Source organism: Trichosurus vulpecula, chromosome 5 (assembly GCF_011100635.1).
Source record: "Trichosurus vulpecula isolate mTriVul1 chromosome 5, mTriVul1.pri, whole genome shotgun sequence".
NCBI lineage: Eukaryota > Metazoa > Chordata > Mammalia > Diprotodontia > Phalangeridae > Trichosurus > Trichosurus vulpecula.
This window is the reverse complement of record NC_050577.1, coordinates 56,260,343-56,280,077: the sequence shown is the minus strand read 5'-3', so window position 1 is coordinate 56,280,077 and position 19,735 is coordinate 56,260,343. Positions and strand designations below refer to the sequence as shown.

Here is a 19,735-nt window from a genome sequence, read left to right as displayed (position 1 = left end):
ATATTACTGTGAGAAGGATTTCATAGGTTTCACCAGACTGCCAAAGGCTATCACAAAACAAGGTTAAGAATTCTTGATTTAAGATTTGTGCCCCCTCAGTGATTAAAAACTGGAGTTCCCCAAATAATTTAATTCTAAGAGTTTTGAAAATGTAATGCTGTAACTCCCAGCCCTAGTTTTGTATGGGTCCCCAGGGTATCTTCAGTTATGTTGTAAGGGGTATAATGACATCTTCAAAGCAAGATTAGTATTAATTCAGTTTAATTAGTGGAAAGAATTTTTAAGTTCAACTGTGATGTGTCATTGTGGTGTGGAAATGAGTCTGCGATCTCCAAGCTGTGACAGTAGAACGCAGCCACTGGCAGATCCTACCCAACGGAAAAGGCTTCCTGGCTTTGTCCAGAAAGTTATGTCTGAAGGGACTGGTCTAGATGAGTTTGGAGAGGCTTGTTGTCATGCAGATAGCAGGAGAGGAGGCAACATAGTATTATGGAGACTGTTGGATTTGGAGTTGGAGGATGTGGTGTTTGAATTTTGCCTCTGTCACATGCTATCTGTGTGGCCTTCGCAAGTAACTTAACCCTCTCTTGTCCTGCTTCCTCATCTGTTAAATCTGTAAAATGTAAAGAGAATTGGATGCAGTCTTCATGGTTGGCTACTGAATTGTGGTTAGGGTTTTTATATGTGTCAATGGAGGGCAGTACCCAAACTGATGAAATCACAAATCCTTGAAATGTCAAGTAATAAAAGAAAATATACATGTACATATACACTTCAAGGAGTGGTGAATTTGTGTGGGTGAGTGGTGAATTTGTGTGGGTGCTATGCAAACTACCTCTTGGTGATGGGGGTGGAGGAGGGAATACATAATGATGTTAAGAAATTTAACAGATTATTAACAATATGGTATTACAAGTCAAAAAAGTTATAATGTAATAATATGTGGGATAAAGTAGGGTGAGGCCTTCTAGAGTATTTGCCAGTAGAAAGAATCCCATGTTTAGCCCTAATGTAGCTTCTTCCATCCCTGTTTGAGGTCTGCTGGCTTAACCACGAGATTTTAGAATATTTGTCAAGCACCTTTGAGCAGAGAACTTGGAGGGGAAGAGATAAAAGAAGTAGAAAATTTGGTTACTGATGAGAAGCCGTGTAGTTACATTGTATTTGTGAAACTAGAGCATCCTAAATGTGAAAAAAATGGCAAGAAGGCATACAGTGCAACATAAAAATAAATGCAGCTCTTCCCTTGAGTCGTCCTAGGTAATCATTTAAAATGGTGAGGTACTCTCTTGATCCAGAGACCCCACAAAATCATGCAAGTCAAGGGCTTCAGATTTCTGATCCACTTCAAGAACACCTGTGAAACAGCCCAAGCTATCAAGGACATGCATATCTGCAAAGCTACCAAGTATTTGAAAGATGTCACGTTGAAGAAACAATGTATTCCCTTCCATCAGTATAATGGTGGAGATGACAGGTGTGCCCAGGCTAAGCAATGGGGTTGCACACATTGGCCCAAAAAGAGTGCTGAGTTCTTGCTGCATATGCTTAAAAAGCAGAGAGTAATTCAGAACTGAAGGGTTTGGATGTGGATTCTCTTGTCATTGAGCATATCCAGGTTAACAAGGCTCCCAAAATGTGATGGGGTACTTACAGGGCTCATGGTTGAATCAACCCATACATGAGTTCTCCTTGCCATATTGAGATGATACTTATTGAAAAGGAGCAACATGTTCCTGAACCAGAAGAGGAAGTTGCTCAAAAGAAAGAGATATCCAAGAAGAAACTGAAAAAACAAAAGCTTGTGGCATGGGAGTAAATATGACATGAGAGTGTAAATAAAAGTCAAATAAAAAAATAAAAAGCATAGTAGAACATGTCTAATGGAATTGATCAGGAAAGACTTTCTGAAGGATGAGTTTTGAGCAATATTGTAAAGGAGGCAAAATTCATAGATGAGAGAAAAAGAGAGGAATAGGTGTTCCAGATAGGGAGAAGGGTTTGATTAAAAGTAGTGAAATCAGCAAGGTATGTGGGAGAGAGAGCACACAGACTCGCTTGGGTTGATAGAAGTAGTTGGGAAGTAGCAAGAATAAGATTAGTGAGAAAGTGTTGGGCCAGTTGGTGGAGGACCTTAAAAGAGTTCATGCGATGAGCACCAAGAGCCAATGTATGTCTGGACCTTCCACAAGGTCAAACAAATAGTCAGAGTGATTTTTGAGAAAAATTTTTCAAATGTTTTGCCATAGCTTAGATTGTAAATGACTTGAAGATAGAACTATTTAGGAAGCTGTTGCCATAGTCCAGGAGTGAGAGGATTGACTAGAATGTTGACCATGGCAGTGGAAAGGAAGGCATGAACCTTCATGACCTGAGAGAATTTGAGGTTGGGCAAGGAAGAATCAGTGGGTCTTGGTTATTGATAAAAGTGTTGGAAGAGGACACTGAAGAGCCACAAATTTCAATGCTTTTAAAGCCTTAAGCCTGGGGAAACTAGGACGGGTGATGGGGAAATTTAGGTGGAGTGAAAAGTTGTAGATAAATTGTATAAATTGTTGCCATGGAGGTACTCACCAGTGGACAGAAATAGAAAAAATTGGGGTGGGATTTGTGGGGTCAGATTTCAATTTAATGTAAGTAAAAAAAAATAAACTTCTGGCAGTTAGAACTGTCTGACAGTAGAATAGGCTGCTCTGGGGAGTGGTGTCTTCTCCAACACTGAAAGTCCTGAATCAGAGGCTGATCATCTGTCCAGGCATATTGTAGAGGGAGAATTCAAGTATGAGTTGGGCTAGATGGCCTTTGAGGTCCCTTCTGTTTCTCATCTCCTATGTTTCATTTATCTGATGCTTTGTACTGATTTAAGAGTTCAAAACCTACCTATGTTGACCTTTTGCAATATGAGGATAAACTGATGAAGTGATACCTCCAGCTGACCCTTCAGGACACAGTACCAACTTGGAAGAGGAGAACCTGAAAGTGCTAGGGCATTACTCACTTTGGGCACTGAAGTTGTCAAGAAAACAGGGACAGGCCAGAAGCAGGAGACTGGAAACATCTGCAGTTTTGGTTCCATTGCTTCCTCCCCAACCCTGCCCATATCCATCTTCCACATCTGGCAGACTACTTTGTCATGTAGTGGTGTTGGTGGTGGGGGATGCCTTCGTAAAAGATTTGTGCATGTTTGGGGACATGGCTCAGGAGATCTTTCTGCACCATTAAATGACTGGTTTTATCATTAATAAATACATTTCTTGAAAATGAGTCTAAGCCTTTATAGGTTGCAGGGTCATCTTAGTCATTTTGATCAGTCAACCAGTCAGCATTTTTACACATCTGTTATTAACCAGGCTGTTTGCTAGACATTGTGGATACAAATACAATGAATGAAATAGTCGATTCTCAAGGAGCTAACATTCTAATAATGGAGACATGGAGAAGGAATTGGCAAACCACTCCAGGATCTCTGCCCAGAAAACCCCAAAGAGTCTGACTGGACTGAAAGGACTGAACCATTGCCACAACAGATATAAAGATACATATAAAGAGAATACATACATATCAATACAAAGTATTTAAATACTAGGTGGTTTGGGAGGGAAGGCGCTAGTATTTGGGGAGGTGGTGTGTAGACCAGAAAAGTCTTCATGGAGAAGATTATGCTTGAGTTTCATCTTGAAAGAAGAGAATGTGCTGTAAGATGGAGGTGGAGAGGGGCTGGCTTCCAGGCATGGGGCACAGGCAGCATAAAGGCATGGGGAGGGAAGCTGGGGTGTAATGGCTGAAGAACAAGGAGAAGGCCAGTTTGACTACATCACAGAATTCCGGTGCTGGGGAAGGGAACAAGCATTTAAGTGCCTCCTATGTTCCAGCCGCTGTGCTATGTGCTTTAGAGATAATCCACTGAGACTGGAAAGATGAGCTGGGGCCAGGATGTAAAGAGCTTCTAAAGCTAAAAGGGTTAAATTTTGTCTTTGAGACAGTTGGGGGTACCACAGTTGATTGAGTAGGGGAGTCACATGGTCAAGGAAAATCCCTTTGGCAGGAGGTTGTTGGATGGATTGTGTTGGAAGACTTCAGGCTGGGAGGCCAATTAGGAGGTTATTGAGATAATCAGGGCAAGAAGAGATAAGAGCCTAAATGAACTAAAGTGGTGGTTGTGTGAGTAGAGAGAAGAGGTTGGTTGGATTTGAGAAAGATTTGAGAAGTAGGAACAGTGAGTCAATAAACATTTATTAAGTGTCTTCTGTGTGCCAGGCAGCTGGTGGATTATGTGGGGGTAGGGAAAGTGAGTTACAAATTTAGGAGATTAGTTGTTTGCATTTTGTCTAATAACCTAATCCGAAAGGGGCGTAAGCCTGGCCAGACTCCATTCTAGGTTGAGGACAGTTTGGTTTGTAATGAAGCTGGCCACAGCATTCTGCCCTGAAATATTCCTCTATAGAAGCAGCATGGTATAGGGGAAGGGGGCCAGAGTTGGAGGCCAGAGGGGTCTGGGTTTCAGGGCCATCTCCAGCACCATGGACACTGGTCTCATCCTCTCTGAACCTCAGTTTTCTCATCTCTAAAACAAGGAAGAGGATACTTAAAATACCTAACCTCACTGGGTGGTTGTGAAGATCAGGTGACATCATGCCCATGAAGCAGTTTTTAATCCTTAAATTAGAAATCCCAGTTTCCACAAGAGGCCTTTCCTGATCTCCCTGGCTGCCAGTGCCTTCTCCTCTAAGATACACTGTATTTGTATTGCGTGTTCCTAGCGGTTCGCATGTTTCCTCAAGTAGAAGTGTGAGCTCCTCTAGGGGGTACTCTGTGCCTTTCTTTGTGTCCCCGGTTTTTGAGCACAATTCCTGCACCTTAGTGAGCACCTAATAGCTGCTGATGGACTGACTGAGCTATTGTCACTGAGAGTGTGCTGTAGCCCGCTTATACCTGCTGTGTGTCTTTCCTTTGTCTCTTGAGTCCCCTGAAATTTTGATTCTTTGGAGGTCCTGGGATTCTGTGAATTCATGGCCACTTAGGATGACTGAAGGCCATTAGATGGCCTTTTATAGTAGGGAATAGCTTAGGATCATTGAAAACCCTGCACACTGTACACTGTACTGTTCAGCTGGATCTCTTTCTCATATTCAGCTATGAGCCCAGTTCCTTTCCCCTTATGGTACCTCTCCAAAATTATACACTGAGAGACTTAACTCACTGTACTACCTGTCCATCTGCATGTTATAATACGGGCACTATACAGCCATTTTATTTTTCAACAGTACTGGCCTGTGTGCTGTTGCCCACACCCAACATACCATCTCTGACCATCTATAGCTGTGAATGGCTCAGTGGCTCTCTGGTGACCAGACATCTCATTGAGGTGGTTCCTGTAGTGCAAACAGAACAGTGGGCTCTGCAGGCAGGGGGATCTGGCAAACATTACTATTGAGGGGGGAAATCCCTTTTCCCTTTGGATTTTGCCCTGGGTCTCCTCCATGAAAATGATGAATATTTTCAGCAAATCTGTCTCCTGTTTTTTTTTTGCTTTGCTGGCTGCTGACTATCTGCAGGGCTTTTGGACAAATCATGACCATCATAGTATCGTAGCCATAGTTCTGGTGCCGTTCTTTTGCATGATGGCTCACATTTGACACATTCTTTTATGGTGTCCTGGTGATCTCAGGCTACTTTCTAGGGGATAGATTGGCTGGTTACAGAATGTTTCATTTTAAAAGCCAACAATATATGGGAGGAAGTTGAACTGCCCAGTCTGATGGCGTGAGAGAGTCAGAGATCTTTTGGTATGTCCCATTCTTTTGTGATGGGCTTCCAGCTCTTACATTGCTGTGTGATGTGCCTGACTGATTCTGTCTCTGCATTGTTCTAGCTATAGCATCATGTCTTACAAAGGATCTTACAGTTTAATTCTTCAGACATTTATTAAGTGACTACTATGTGCCAAGTATACTAGGCACTACTAAGACAAAATTGATATTGGCCCTGTTCTCAAGAAACCACTATTCTTTTGAGCCTGGAGTAAGGTGAACAATATATATGAAATAGAAAATATTTACAGAGTACTGAGAATCAGTAAAGGTCTTGGCAGGAGGCGGCATTTAAACTGAGATTTGAAGGGAGCTACATATGCCAAGAAGCCATGATAAGGAGGGAGTGCATTTCAGGCATGGTGCATATCCCAAGTGCCAAGACATGGAGGTGGAAGATGGATGTCATTTATAGGGATCAGCAGATAGAGCTGTTTGCAGTGGAGCGAGCCAAGGGGAGGAATGTGAAATCACTCAGGAAAGAGAGCTTGAAGCTAGATGAGGAAGGACTGCAGATGTGAAAGGAGGAGTTTCTGTTTTATCCTAGTGGGAAGAGGAGCAGCTTCCTTTAACTTTGTCCACAAAGTTCAGCTGTTTTGAAACAAGTCTGTAATGCCACCTTGTGGTTCTTTCGTCACTTTGTCACTTTAAAAAATGTCACTGAGCCTTAGAAGTAACTTCAGAATAGTAAAGCATCCAACTCTATCTTATGCCCATCAGTAAGGCCCCAGTGTCACCATGTCTCATTGGGTTGACGTGGTTGGCATTGTACTCGGGAGTCTTGAGGTCGAAAGGAGCAGAAACAAGAAAAAGCAGCCACCAAGGAGAATAATGAGGCTATATGTGGTCCTTAGATACGCTGAAGGTTTTTTTTTTAAAATTCATAGTAAATCCATTGTTTCTTCTCTAATTCCACCAGTTCTTCATTTTTTGATGCTCTTATGAAATAATCATCCTCTTGGCATGTTTTGATTAGTTTCCTGCTGTTGAGAATCACAGGCTCCCTACTGATTTGTAAGGGGAGAGGTGGCTAAAATTCAGTTGCTTTTCTCTGTGAGATGCTTTCCTGCATATGGCCCCTATTATTTTGTGTAACTTTTTCCCTCCCAAACCCCAACATTTCTACCTTATTCTCTGAACTGTTTAGGACTGTCTGTCCAGATCTTTGGGCATCTTCAACCAGTTGATGTATTGGCATCTTGAATCTCTGTCCTTCTTGCTTCTCTGCCAAGGCACGTTTTCTCTCCCTGAGCTTGTTACCCCTTAGTAAGGCATAGAGGTTTGTGAAAACAGACATTTTAATTTGAAGCTGTTCTAGTTCCCATAGAGCAGTAGAAATAGACTTCATTAGATTTAGGTCCCCCAGATCTCTGAAGGTAGCTTTGCTCACTTACAGATTCCATCTCTTTCTCCTCTCCAACTTCCAGCTCAAAACAAAGCCCCAAACACCACCCTACCCCCCCCCCCCCAGTTTCCATTTGATTCCCACCCATTCGAACAATATTTTTAAATATCAAGGAGGATGAGGCCTGGAGAATGGCCAAACCAGTGGGAAGCCGAAGGGGAACTTTTTATTGTGTTAAGTCAGTAAGTTTTCTTTGTCTTGTTAGTTGACTTTAAAGATGCATCTCTTCGTACATCCCTGGACTGAACCAAAGACATGAAATACAGTAACATTGCTTTAAGGACTTTAATCGAGACTTTTAATATTTTATTAATTGGAAAAATTGAGGCTGTTCACCATGATCTCCCTCTTCTGTCCTCTTCCTCTTATCACTCTTGTGCCTTCTGCCACTCTCTCTCTTCCTTCACTCCTGTCTCACATGATGAGGTGACCTTACTCTTGACAAAGGCTAACCTCTCTACTTGTTCAAGCGATCCCATCCACCCTGTCTCTTCCAAAAGATTTCCCCCTCTGTCATCCCAATTCTTTCACTTATTTTCAACTTGTCTCTCTGCACTGGCCCATCTCCTACAGCCCACAAACATGCTAATGTCTCCCCGTCTTGAAAAAAGTCCTCACTTCAGTCTCTGCTAACTATCATCCTATATACCTCGTCTGTCCTTAGTACATAAACTCCTGAAAAAGGTCATCGACAGTAGGTGCTTCTGCTTTCTCTCTTCTCCGTCTCTTCTTACCCCTTACAGTCTGGCTTCTGACCGTATGCTTCCACCAAACCTGCTCTCTCCAAAGTTGCTAATGATCTCTTAGTTGCCAGATTCAATAGCTTTTCTTAGTCTCTCTCCTTCTTGCTGCTTTTGACACTGTTAATCACCCTCTTCTCCTTCATAGTCTCTTTTCTTTAAGTTTTCAGAACATCACTCTCCTAGTTTTCCTTCTGCTTATTCGACTGGTCCTTCTCTGTCTCCTTTGCTGGATCCTTCTCTCCAGATTGCAGCCTTTAAACTATAGGTGTCCCTCAGGTTTCTGTCCTGAGCCCTCTACCATTCTCCCTCTCCACTACTTCACTGAGTAATCTCATTTAATTATCTTTATGCTGCTGCTTCTCAAGTTGACCTATCCTGCCCCAGTCTCTTTGCTGACCTCCAATCTCTCATCTCTAACTGGATGTCTAGTAGACATCTTAAATTAATGTCCTCAACAGGCTTCATCTCTCCATCTAAATCCTCCCCCTGATCTTACCTACCCTCTTCCCAGTCCCTCAGTCTCACAACTTAGGAGGCTTCCTGGATTCCTTACCATCTCTCATCCCCCATATCTAAGCTGTTGCCAAGGCCAGCTGATTTCACCTTTGCAACATCTCTTGGAAGACAGTGACACTGGACTTTTTGCTGTCCCAAGCATCTCTCAGCTCCATTCAGGCTCTAGCTGGCCCCCAAGCCTGGAATGTTTTTTCCCCTCCTCAGCACTGCCTACTGACCTCCCTGGCTTCCTTTAAGTCCCAACTAAAATTCTACCTTTTACCTCTTAATTCTAGTGCCTTCCCTTTGCTAATTACTTCCTATTTGTCCTGTAAATAGCTCACTTGTGCATATTTGTTTGTATGTTGTCTCCCCCATTAGATTACAAGCTTCTTGAAGGCAGGGACTGTTTTTTGTCTCTTGTATCCCCAGTGCTTACAGTGTCTGGCACACAGTAGGTGCTTAGTAAATGTTTCTTGATTGATTAATAGCATTCGCTTCTTATTTACCAGGGCTGATTCTGGGTAATTTCTAGTTCCCAAAGTAGCCAAAATGTTATTCTCACCATCTAACCAGCATGTGTCTTTAAGGTCCATGAGGCAGCAGTGGCCAGATAGGAGGGACAGAATGCTGATGTCTTCTTGACTTGTTTGGGCAGTACTTTAAACATTCTATTTCTGTGAACTCTTTTTCTCTCTTCTTTTAATAGCACAGTGTTCTCATGGGACTCACAAAGAAACAACCACTCACAAACAGAAGGGAGTTGAGGTTGCATAAATACATCCATACGGCTGCCTCTTTTAAACCAGGCATTTCAGAACCATTTCAGAACTTCTCTTTCCTTTGATTGCATCATTTTTGTTTTCATATCCCAGTAGCCAGCACAGTTCCTGGCGGTAGGAAGGGCCTAACAAAAGCTTGTTGATGGGTTCAATGACTGGGTATGGGTCTTTCCTCCAAAAATGAAGATTACAATTCTATTATAACTTAGTAGGTAGTCTTTGAAAGTGCTTCTGGCCTAATAATTCAGCACCCTGTAGTCAGCCCCATGATGAGCAGCTCCAAATTTAACCTAGACAACAAAAGAAAATTCATTCACTGGCCCATGTGAGAAGCTTTTTTTAGTTTGGACTAGGGCCTGCCAGAACTTCAGCCCCACTGGCATTGCCATTAAGAACCAGAGTCACTTTCTTGCTTATAATGAGGAACTGGAGTAAAATAGTAGTGAAGAAAATCATCAGTAAGCAGCAAAAAAGAGGCAGGAAGTGGATGTGCTTGGTGGAAAGAACGTTAGACTTGGGGTCCAAAAGATGCAGATTCAAATTCTACCTCAGGTATTTGCTGTCTAAGTCATTTAACTTTAATTTTCTCATCTAAAACTTCTTCTCTATAAAATGACTTCTGAGGTCATTTCTAGGGATGATTCAGTGATCCAATCATAGGCCAGATTATTTTTGGCAGGAGGTGGAGGGGGCAGGATATTGGAGGAGAAAGGAAATGTATCCTATATTTGGGCCAATATTGTATGTCTAAAATGGAAACACTGGAATAAAACATGGACAAATTCTGAGGAATTTTGAAAAATTTTATGAGCTCCAAGCTCCCTTCCAACTAACTAAATCAGCGACCCTCTGTGAAGGAAGTAGTTGTAATTATGTCTAGCTTTCAAGTCATTTCAAGAGTTTTTCCCTCTTTCTTTTGGGTGGTTGGATGTCTACTCTGGCAAGGAAGAAATGAAGGAAGACCTGCTTTTACAAATGCCTATTTTACATGTTTGATACTTCTTTTGTACATTGTGTTAGCTCTCCTTTTTACCAATGAAAAATATGTGACCTTGTTTGTTATGCATAGGGAATGGGGAGCTTATTAAAACAGCATGTTTGTGGAAGAACCAAAATGCTATGGATCTTTTTAGAATTAAGTCTGTCATCATGTTCTTTAGCTTCATGGGACATATTTTTCTTGGTGCTTTCATTGACAGCTCACTGTATAGTCACTGCATTTTAGGAAGAAATGAAAAAGGTAGGGATGATTATTGGGAAAAGTGCTGATATCAGTTAAGATATGAGTTCAAATTCTAGTTTTACCACTTACTATCTATGTGGCATTGGCAGGTAACAACCCTTGTTGCTCAGTTTTCTTATTTCTAACATTCGGGATTCCTACTGAGGTTCTTTCCAATTCTATATCCTTGAGTCTATGAAATATGTATAAAATATCTGATAATTTACCTACCAAGATGCAAGAATTACATTAGTAGAATTGCAAAACACTGCAGAAATTAAATCAACCTTAAACAATTAGAAACATGATGTTCATGGTTGGGTTGTGTCAATATAATTAGATGGCAGTACTACCTAAATTCATTTATAGATTTCAGTGCTGTACCAATTACCAGAGTTACTTCATAGAACTAAGAGAAAGAATAAAATAATTTATCCAGAGGAGCAAAAGGTGAAGAATTTGAAATAATGAGAAAGAGGGGGAAGGAAAGGAGCCTAGCAGCACTAGATTTCAAACTTTACTACAAAGCAGTTATCAAAACTATCTTATACTGGTTAAAAATAGAGGAGCTTATCATTGGAACCAATTAGGTATATACAAACAAGAGAAAATAAAAAATAATCACATAGTATTTGATAAATTCAGAGAGACTCCCTAACACGTAAAACTTTCCAGAAACAGAATAATCTCTCTTGGAATATGTAATATTACAAACAAATACATGGGTAATATTAATATTATAAACACACAGATAATGTTAGTAATCTAAATATATATATATACACACACATAATTTTTAATAGCTAGGGCAGCTAGATGGTATAGTAGGTAGAGTGCTGGGTCCGGAGTCAGGAAGACCTGAGTTGAAATCAGGCCTCAGACACTTACTAGTTGTGTGACCCTGAGCCAGTCACCTAACCAATTTCCTCATCTCTAAAATGAGTTGGAGAAGGAAATGGCAAACCACTCCATTGTCTTTGCCAAGAAAACCTGAATTGGAGTCATGAAGAGTCGGACAGAACTGAACAACAGCAACAGTATTAATAGCTGTCATTTATATAGTGCTTTAAGGTTTATAGAGCACTTTACATGTGTTGATGCTGCTATTAGATCCATTTTACATATGGAAAAACTGAACTTGCGATAGTCACTTGCCCAGGGTCATATAGCCAGTAAGTATCTGAGGGGAGGTTTCCACTCTGCCACCTAGCTATCCTTAGAATATTCAAGTGGAGATTAGTCATGAGCTGCCATGCTTCAAATAGGGACTAGATCAGATGATGTCTGAGCTGGCTTTCTGTTGGGAGATTTATCACCCTGGATGAAGTTGCTTCTTAGAGCCACCAAAGGGTCCTCAGACTGGGTGGGTACAATGTGTGTCTGTGACATCAGCCATTTTTACAACTAAATATAATTGACTCTATTCAGTCACCAAACATTAAGTGCCTACTACAAGCTAGGCACAGTGTGGGGAAAAACGCAGTTTCCATTCTTGCTTCACCTTTTACTACTAGCGTGACTGTGGGTCTTTTAACCTGTGCGGGCCTCAGTTTTCTCATCTGTAAAATGAGGCAGTTGGTCTAGATGACCTCTGAATACCTTCCCGGCTCTAAATCTGTGATCCCGTGGTGACAAATACTTCCAAGATTCTCCATGGGAGCAGTGAGTAGGTATTCATCCTGTGACATAATTTGGATGCATTTACTAACTATGGTTTTTTCCCTTCTTCTTTGTAGTTACTTTATCCCACATCACACAGCTGGTTCTCAGCCACAACAAGCTGACAAGTAAGTGAAGTTTTTGTTTTGTTACACATTTTCAGAAGATTCTTTCAGTGTCTCGGGGCCTCAGTCCTTTTACAAATATTTCCCTGTTATTTCATTTAAAACACACAGCAGAGAAGCAAATAATCCACTTAAGAGGGGAAAAATTAATATCCTGTGATGAAAATATATGAACAAATGATCTTCCTAAAGAAAGTTCTTTATTCTCCTTCAAGGGAGTGTTCCTTCGATGCTTGATGCTGATGTAATTTTGTCACCTTCATTATTCTTGAGGGCGGTGTGGTGTGATGGAAAGAGCATTTCTCTGGAATCAGGAAGGGCGGATCAAGGTTCGGTTCTTGACTCCCATACTTGCTAGTTATGTGAGCACAGGGAAGTCGTTTTAACCTTTCTGACCCTGGTTTCCTCATCTGTGAAATGGGCGCAGTAACCCATGCACTACACGCCTCATTGGATTGGGACATGGTACTTTGTAAACCCTAGACTGCTTACAGATGTGAATTGTTATTTTTTCAGAAGAGATCCAACTTGGTGACAAGGTGAGGGGGATTTTGGGTGCACTAGTGAGATGACAGTCCTTGTGTGTCAGCAAGGTTGTACCTGCCCTCCCACAAGAAGTGGCTCCTAGTGCAACCCTAGTCGGGCTCTTCTCTGCTGAGAGGTAGCAAGGAGGAAGTAAGCTTTTTAGTTCTATGCTAAGTGCTTAAAAGCATCTATATCTCTCTTGATGGAAAAATTGCGTTTGTTTTCAGATGTGCACCCAAAAAACTGAATTTATAGAATGTAAAGGGATAATTATTAAGCTTGTGGAAGGCTTCACTTTACTAAAGGATTCCTTTAAATATGGAGAGCAGTGCATTCTCCTGTTTGGGTACAGTTAATTAGCAACGATTAGTTGACATAGAAGGAAACTTTATTTTGTAATGTACTGGGATTTTATTGCACCCTAAAAAACCGATGACTCTGAGGGATTCAGAGAAATATGGAAAGATTGATATGAATGGATGTAAAGTGAATGGGACAGAATCAGGAAACCAATTTATGCTCTGATCTCAGCAGTAATGTGAGGGAAGGCAACTTTGAGATGTCTCCGAACTCTGAGCAAAGCAGTGACTGATCATGACTTCAGAACATTAATACATATTCCTACCTCTTGTCTGAAAACTAAGGGATTAGAGATATCAAATGCAGTGATAAGGGAATGTAATTGAAAATAAATCATGTGTGATAGATAATGACTGAAAAGCCAGGGGATCATATAGTTTGATTTACAAAAATTTGATCTCCATGAAACTTTTCAGAAATATCTGCTGCAGTTAAGGAAGCACAGTTATATCAATAGAATGAGAGCTTTCTATTGCTAAGAATTTTCTGTTGTTAAGAATTTTCCCAATATTCTCTAATTTCTTCATAGTCATAATTTCTGATATTCTTATTATATATTTTATTATATTATTTATTTTAATTATACATTTTTATATATTCATAATTTCTTACATTCTTGTTAGATAATATTTGTATTTTATATTTCTTATATTCTCTTACATCATGTACCACAATTAGCCATTTCCCAAACCAGGGGCACTCACTTTTTTTTTTCCCAGTACTTTGCTACCCAAAATGGGCTATTATAAATCTGTTTGTAAATATGACGCTTTTCTCTACCTTTGACCTTCTCAATAGGCCTTGTAGTGTCATCACGGGATTAAAGAGTATATACAATGTAGTGACTTCTCTTGTTTGAATCCATATGTCTTTATGCTATAGTTGGAACATTTATTGCTCCTCTGCAGTATATTAGTGTGTCTTTCTACAACCTCTCCCTCCAGCATTTTCAGTTGGCGTCTTTTGTTGTCTTTTCTAGTCTCATAGGTATCTTAATTTGCATTTCCTTTTAGTAGTGATATAGAGCCTTCTTTTATAGAACTACACCATGAACCATAGTCTTCTTTCCATACCACCCTGTTTTTAGTTTCCAAAGATATATATCCCTTAGTACCTCTAGCCCCTTCATATAAATAGGAAATTTCTGGAATAGTGGCAAAGGAAAAGAAATGTTCATGTGCAGGTACTATATGGTACTTTACTTTTTTTTGCCTTAGAGTGTGACAGGAGATGTAATAGCTGAAGTGGTTAAACTGTTCTGCTTTGTTAATATTTTTAAAAAAAGAATTTTTTTTCCATCTATGTTTTCCTTTTTTCTTTCTTAAAAAGAAAAAGAAAACCTTCTAAATGTAGGACTGCTCTTACTCTATCTCTGTCCTCTATCTTGCTTTGAGTAGTTTTGGAGGTTTGATTGGGGAGAAGTGATAAGAAATGACTAGAGACTCCGCTGTGAGGGCAGGGAGGGATGCTTGTGGACACCGGGGCTTACTGTTCTGAGGACAACCCACCTTGACCCTCAGATGATAACACAGCTGTGCTCAGAGGGAGTTGGAAGGTCCCTATCACCAACAGGACCAAGAAAAAAAAATATGTTTTCTCCTAAATCTGTCCTGATTCCAAATCCATTCCCCATGTTGTGAGCTCACTACCCAGACTTGGATCCAGAGTTCCTCTAGAATTTCTTCATTGACAGCTGATAACTGGTCCTGCTAGATGTTAGCCCAGCATGAAAGTTTGAATTGTATTGTGAAGTTTACATTCATTTGTTTACTCAGAAGAATCCAGTGATATGTATTTCCTAGAATGCTGGGTTCAAAGTAGATCTTACGTCTGAAGCTTCTAGGATATAGGGAGGCAGTGGACCATTAGCCAATGGTACCTATTTTATTTTGCATTGTTTTTTGTTGTTATGTACTGTTTACTTGTTTCTCATCCTCTGCTAAGAGTAAAAATACTTACACTGTTTCTAAGCATGTTTGTCTGCTTCTGAGAACAGCTATCTCCATTAGGCCAAGATGACATGCCTGGGGCTAGCTAGTAGAAATATAGAAATATACCATATTCTAGAAACAGGATTTGGCCAGTAGGTGGGGGCTCACTGCTGATTTCTTATTGTGTAAATCCCAAATCAGCACATTTCTTCACAGAGAGTTTGTGTTTCCCCAGAGCAAGGAGGAGCCAAGGCATAGAAGGTCATTGGCACCCTCTGAACTTTGGGCATTTAATTTAGCCCTTCTGTCTAAGAGGCCGTGTGCAAACCACTAGGGTGAATATGAAACGAGCCTAGCTTCTAATTTTTTTTTTAATTAAAAAAGACCAGGATAGTGGCTATAAATGTCTCCTGGTGGTCAGATGACATGCTTTCTTTGGCTGCTTCATTGAGGGAAAATATATAGGATGTTTTAAAATTGTGTTTGCATGCTTGTTTTCCTTTTTTCAAATTCATAATACTGGGTTGGATGAAAGATTGCTTGGCTGTCCATGGAAGTGTTCAAACCATGATTAGCATGTATTATAATTAATAGCTGCTTGTTGGAGAATAACTTATTGGTGTTAGCCATTTTACTTTTATAACTGTGGTTTTGAGGAAGTTAATGACAAGAGCTCACTTTTTTCCCTTGCTTAATTGACTATCACTCTTTCGTGCTTGTTATATTTCCTGTAGACTTGAATGATTTTCTAATAATATAGCAAGGATTTGTTAGGGCACTTTCAAAGTCTAATGAAATTGGGGAAAATGTCATGTCAAGAGATTTGTGTGTGTCTGAATTTATATTTTACATATAATACACAGCTTGAAGCAATGTCACCGAGCTTTGATTACTGAGAAATGAGAGTGACAGCTGGGTCACACTTCTGTGCAGGAGTTAGGAATGGGGTGGTTCATTTTTAGCACATGCTTTGTGTTACCCATGCATAAGGCAAGGGCAGAACCACAGGCACCGCCACACTGTATTAGCAGTGGCTGCAACTGTTGAAATCGAAGCAGAAGGTCTACTGATTAAACAGATACAGACAAGGAATCATAGAAAATGTCCCTGGAAGATACCTCCAAGATCATGTTGTCCAACACTTCACTCCATCTCCACACAGTGTCAGGATTGGAAGGCAGCTCAGCGGCTCCTGGCCCAACCAGTATCCAGACAGAAATCTTTTCTGCAACATGCTTGAAAAGTAATCATCCAGCCTTTGCTACAGTAATTTTAATTAATAATAATAAAAATAGTAACTAGCATTTATAGAGTGCTTTAAGGTTCGTAATACTGTAGAAGACCAAGACCCATAGGGAGGGGAACTCAGTGTTCTTTAGGGTCTTACACCTGAGGAAACTGAGGACCTACCTCAGTTTTGAAGTGACCTACCATTTTGATTTTTTTCATTTTCCTGTCTTGTCACTGCCCTCCAAACCAGGCCACCAGAGACTCAGGAGGAGCCAAGACACTCAGCTCAGTTCTCCTTGGGACCATAGGTCCCTTTATTCACCTTGACCTTTTCCACTTCCCCACCCCTTCCAATGAAATCAGTGCTACTGTTGCCGTTGGAGAGGCTGTGTTGGTTTCATTGTGAGCATACTGCCTTGTTGTTTACCATCTCTAAATTTCTAGACCAAAACCTGCTTCTCTGGCTACTCCTCCTCTGCCTATTTATGTTCTTTCCCGCATTAGTCCACAGTGCCCAACTTTTAACAGAGTTCCTGGAGCTTAATAAATGGTTGTTGGCATATTGACTTGTTGACATTAAAAGAATATAGACTGGTATTTCTGTCCCCAGTGCTTTGTACAATGCTCGGCACATAGTAAGCACTTAATAAGGCATTCAGTCGTACAGCACTTCCTCTCCTGTAGGTTATCTGCTGCCAGTTTTATCATCTTTTGATTGTAAAAGACTAAGATCCACATAGATGTGAAGGCTAACGCTTTAGTAAAATTATTTCACAATCCCAAATATAACCCGTTTGTGGATTTAGAATTATTATGGTAAAAAAATATAAATTGGGATAATAAAGCAGAACAGATATTATATCTTTTACATCATTAATTCATGTGACCATCCCACAAAGAGGAAATTTCAGGCAAGAAAGCATCTGTTTCCCTGGTTTCCTTTAAGTCTCAGCAAAAATCTCACTTTCTAGGAGAAAGCCTTCTCCAAACCATAATTCTGTGTCTTCTGTCTAATAAATATTTCCTGCTTTTCTTGTATTTGGCTTGTTTGTACATATTTGTTGGCATGTTGTTTTCCCCCATTAGATTGTGAACTCTTTGATGGCAGGGACTGTCTTTTACCTTTTTGTATGTCCCCATTGCTTTGCACAATGCCTGGCTTATAGTAGGTGCTTAATGAATGCTTATTGATTGACCATTTCTCTAAAAGATATGATAGGAGAAATACTTTCCTCTTGGAAGGAAATGTAAACAAGTTGCTTTATTTTTTTAAACAAGCTTTTTAAAAATGAAGGATTCTAAGCTTCAGATTATACATATACACATACACACATACATTCACACACTCACACACACACACACATATAAATTTTTTTTAATTTAATTTTTTTGTGGGAGACATTTGACCGTTTGAGATACTCAACTGAATCCAGTCAACTAATTAATTGTCTTAGCAGTTTGTGTTTCAAACCATTGAGAGCACAGTGATAGTGACACTTGATCTGTTCCACTAAGGTCAAATTAGCATCTTTTACTAGTTTTCTGGCATTTAAAATGAATGCTTTGGCTATGGTTTTCCAAGTGTTTATAGTAAATATGTCCGTTTGATAGGGATATAAATATGCATAAAAGCAGAGCCGCTTAGCACACCCTTCTGTCACTTTTTATTGCAATCAGTGTCTTTCACTTTGCATTGTTTTTAATGGGATGGCTGGCTGGCAGAGCCTCACTAAAGCCTTTGGGACTCACAGAGATAAATCCCCTGGCACCTCCTATCTTGCATAAGCATTTATTCATGTTTTTCTTTTACTGTGCCGATTATATCTTTTGAGCCCTGTCTCTAAAGACTGACATTTTCACTTCTGCGCCTATGGAAGAAACGATTGGCATGTTGAAAGACATGGCAGGTGACTCTGGGAAGCATGTCTGCCTTGAGTTCCCAAAGTTGGTGTTTGCTATAGGCCTCTTGAAAAATCATGATGTTTGTGGTGCTTCTAAAACTACAGCAGTGTTAACAGTTTTGAAAGTGTTGGCCATGTCCACAGATAAAGGGACGAAAGAGTTGAATAATCAAGTATCTCGCTGACCAGAGAGGCATAGGTAAGTGGAATGGATAATTTTGAGCCAGAAGTGGTTTTTGTTATCTCTGTTTCTTATATTCACTTACTTGTACTATTAAGTCTTACATTCATTCTTTATGTCTTTCCAATAGCTGTGCTTTGCTTAGAACATTTGGAAAATCAATAGCAAAATATAAAGTCTACTCCTCAGCTTCGGTTTTCTGGCTAGAGGCAGCTAGGTGATAGCATAGATAGATTGTGGGACTTGTAGTCAGGAAGACCTGAGTTTGAACCTGACCTCAAACATTTTCTGTGCAGTCACCTAACCACTTTTCAGCTTCAGTTCCCTCATTTGTTGTTGGAAGTATCAAATGAGAGAATGTATGTGAAGTGCTTTGCACATTTTAAAGTACTACATAAAAGTTAGCAGATGTTACTAATAATGGTGTTGATGATAAGAGAGTTGACCATAAAAGAGACCAAAAAAATCAGAGTTGAGGGGACTCTTCGACTCTTTACAGTACTTAGCACACTGCCTGGCACATAGTAGGTGCTTAATAAATGCTTACCCCGTCCTTCCTTTCAACCTGCCCTGGAGAAAGAATTTTCTGTACACCAGAATTCTCTGTACACCAGGAGTGTCAAACACATGGCCCATGTAGCCCACAGCATGCCTGAGGGCAGCCCAACCAGATGAAGATGTACTTCCTATCTGACTTTCATGTGCTGAAATATTAGTTTTTAAATATATGTGTATGTTTGCATGCATACATACATATATACACACACATGCATACATGTATATATACACACATACATACACATACGTGTGTATGATTTTCTAAGTCACTATGCATCTTTCAGGAATTCTTATGTATGGCTTGGAGGTCCCTGTTTTTGTTTAAGTTTGACACCACTGCTGTACAGCATACCCAGAAAATTATTCACTCTTTGTTCGAAGACCTGCAATCAATGGGATAACTTCCACTCGCGATTCCTAGTAATGACCTCTGCGACCAAGAAAAACCAACCTAATCCTTCGGGGGGGGGGGGGCAGTTCTTCAAATACTTGGACAGCTGTCATATTTTGCAATGACAACCCCCTCTAATTCAGTTCATTAACATAGAGCCAAGGACGGATCTCTTGGGGCCCTCCACTGCAAACCACCATCTAAGTTGACATAGAACCATTGATGACTATTTGGGGGAAGGGGCCCAGCTCTTCAACTAGTTCTGAATATTTAACTTCACTCTCTTTTGTCCATATAGCTCCAAATGATTTACTAAAATCTAGGTAAGCTTCAGGTATAACACTCCTTTGATCTAGCAATCTAATAACTGTCCAAAACAAAGAAAAATAAAAAGGAAATATGGTTTTGGATTAAGTA

General features: G+C 40.2%; 1 protein-coding gene across 2 annotated transcripts in view; it reads left to right on the top strand.

Moving 5' to 3' along the window:
* RSU1 (Ras suppressor protein 1) overlaps positions 1-19,735 on the top strand; it is a 236,079-nt gene that overhangs the window by 1,865 nt on the left and 214,479 nt on the right. For both annotated transcript variants that reach the window (XR_005010507.1, XM_036761372.1), the window contains exon 3: positions 12,194-12,244. Coding sequence is in view for 1 of the 2 variants with exons in the window: in XM_036761372.1 (XP_036617267.1) it covers positions 12,194-12,244 (51 nt within the window). In the remaining variant the exon portion in view is untranslated. The remainder of the gene's footprint in view (positions 1-12,193; positions 12,245-19,735) is intronic.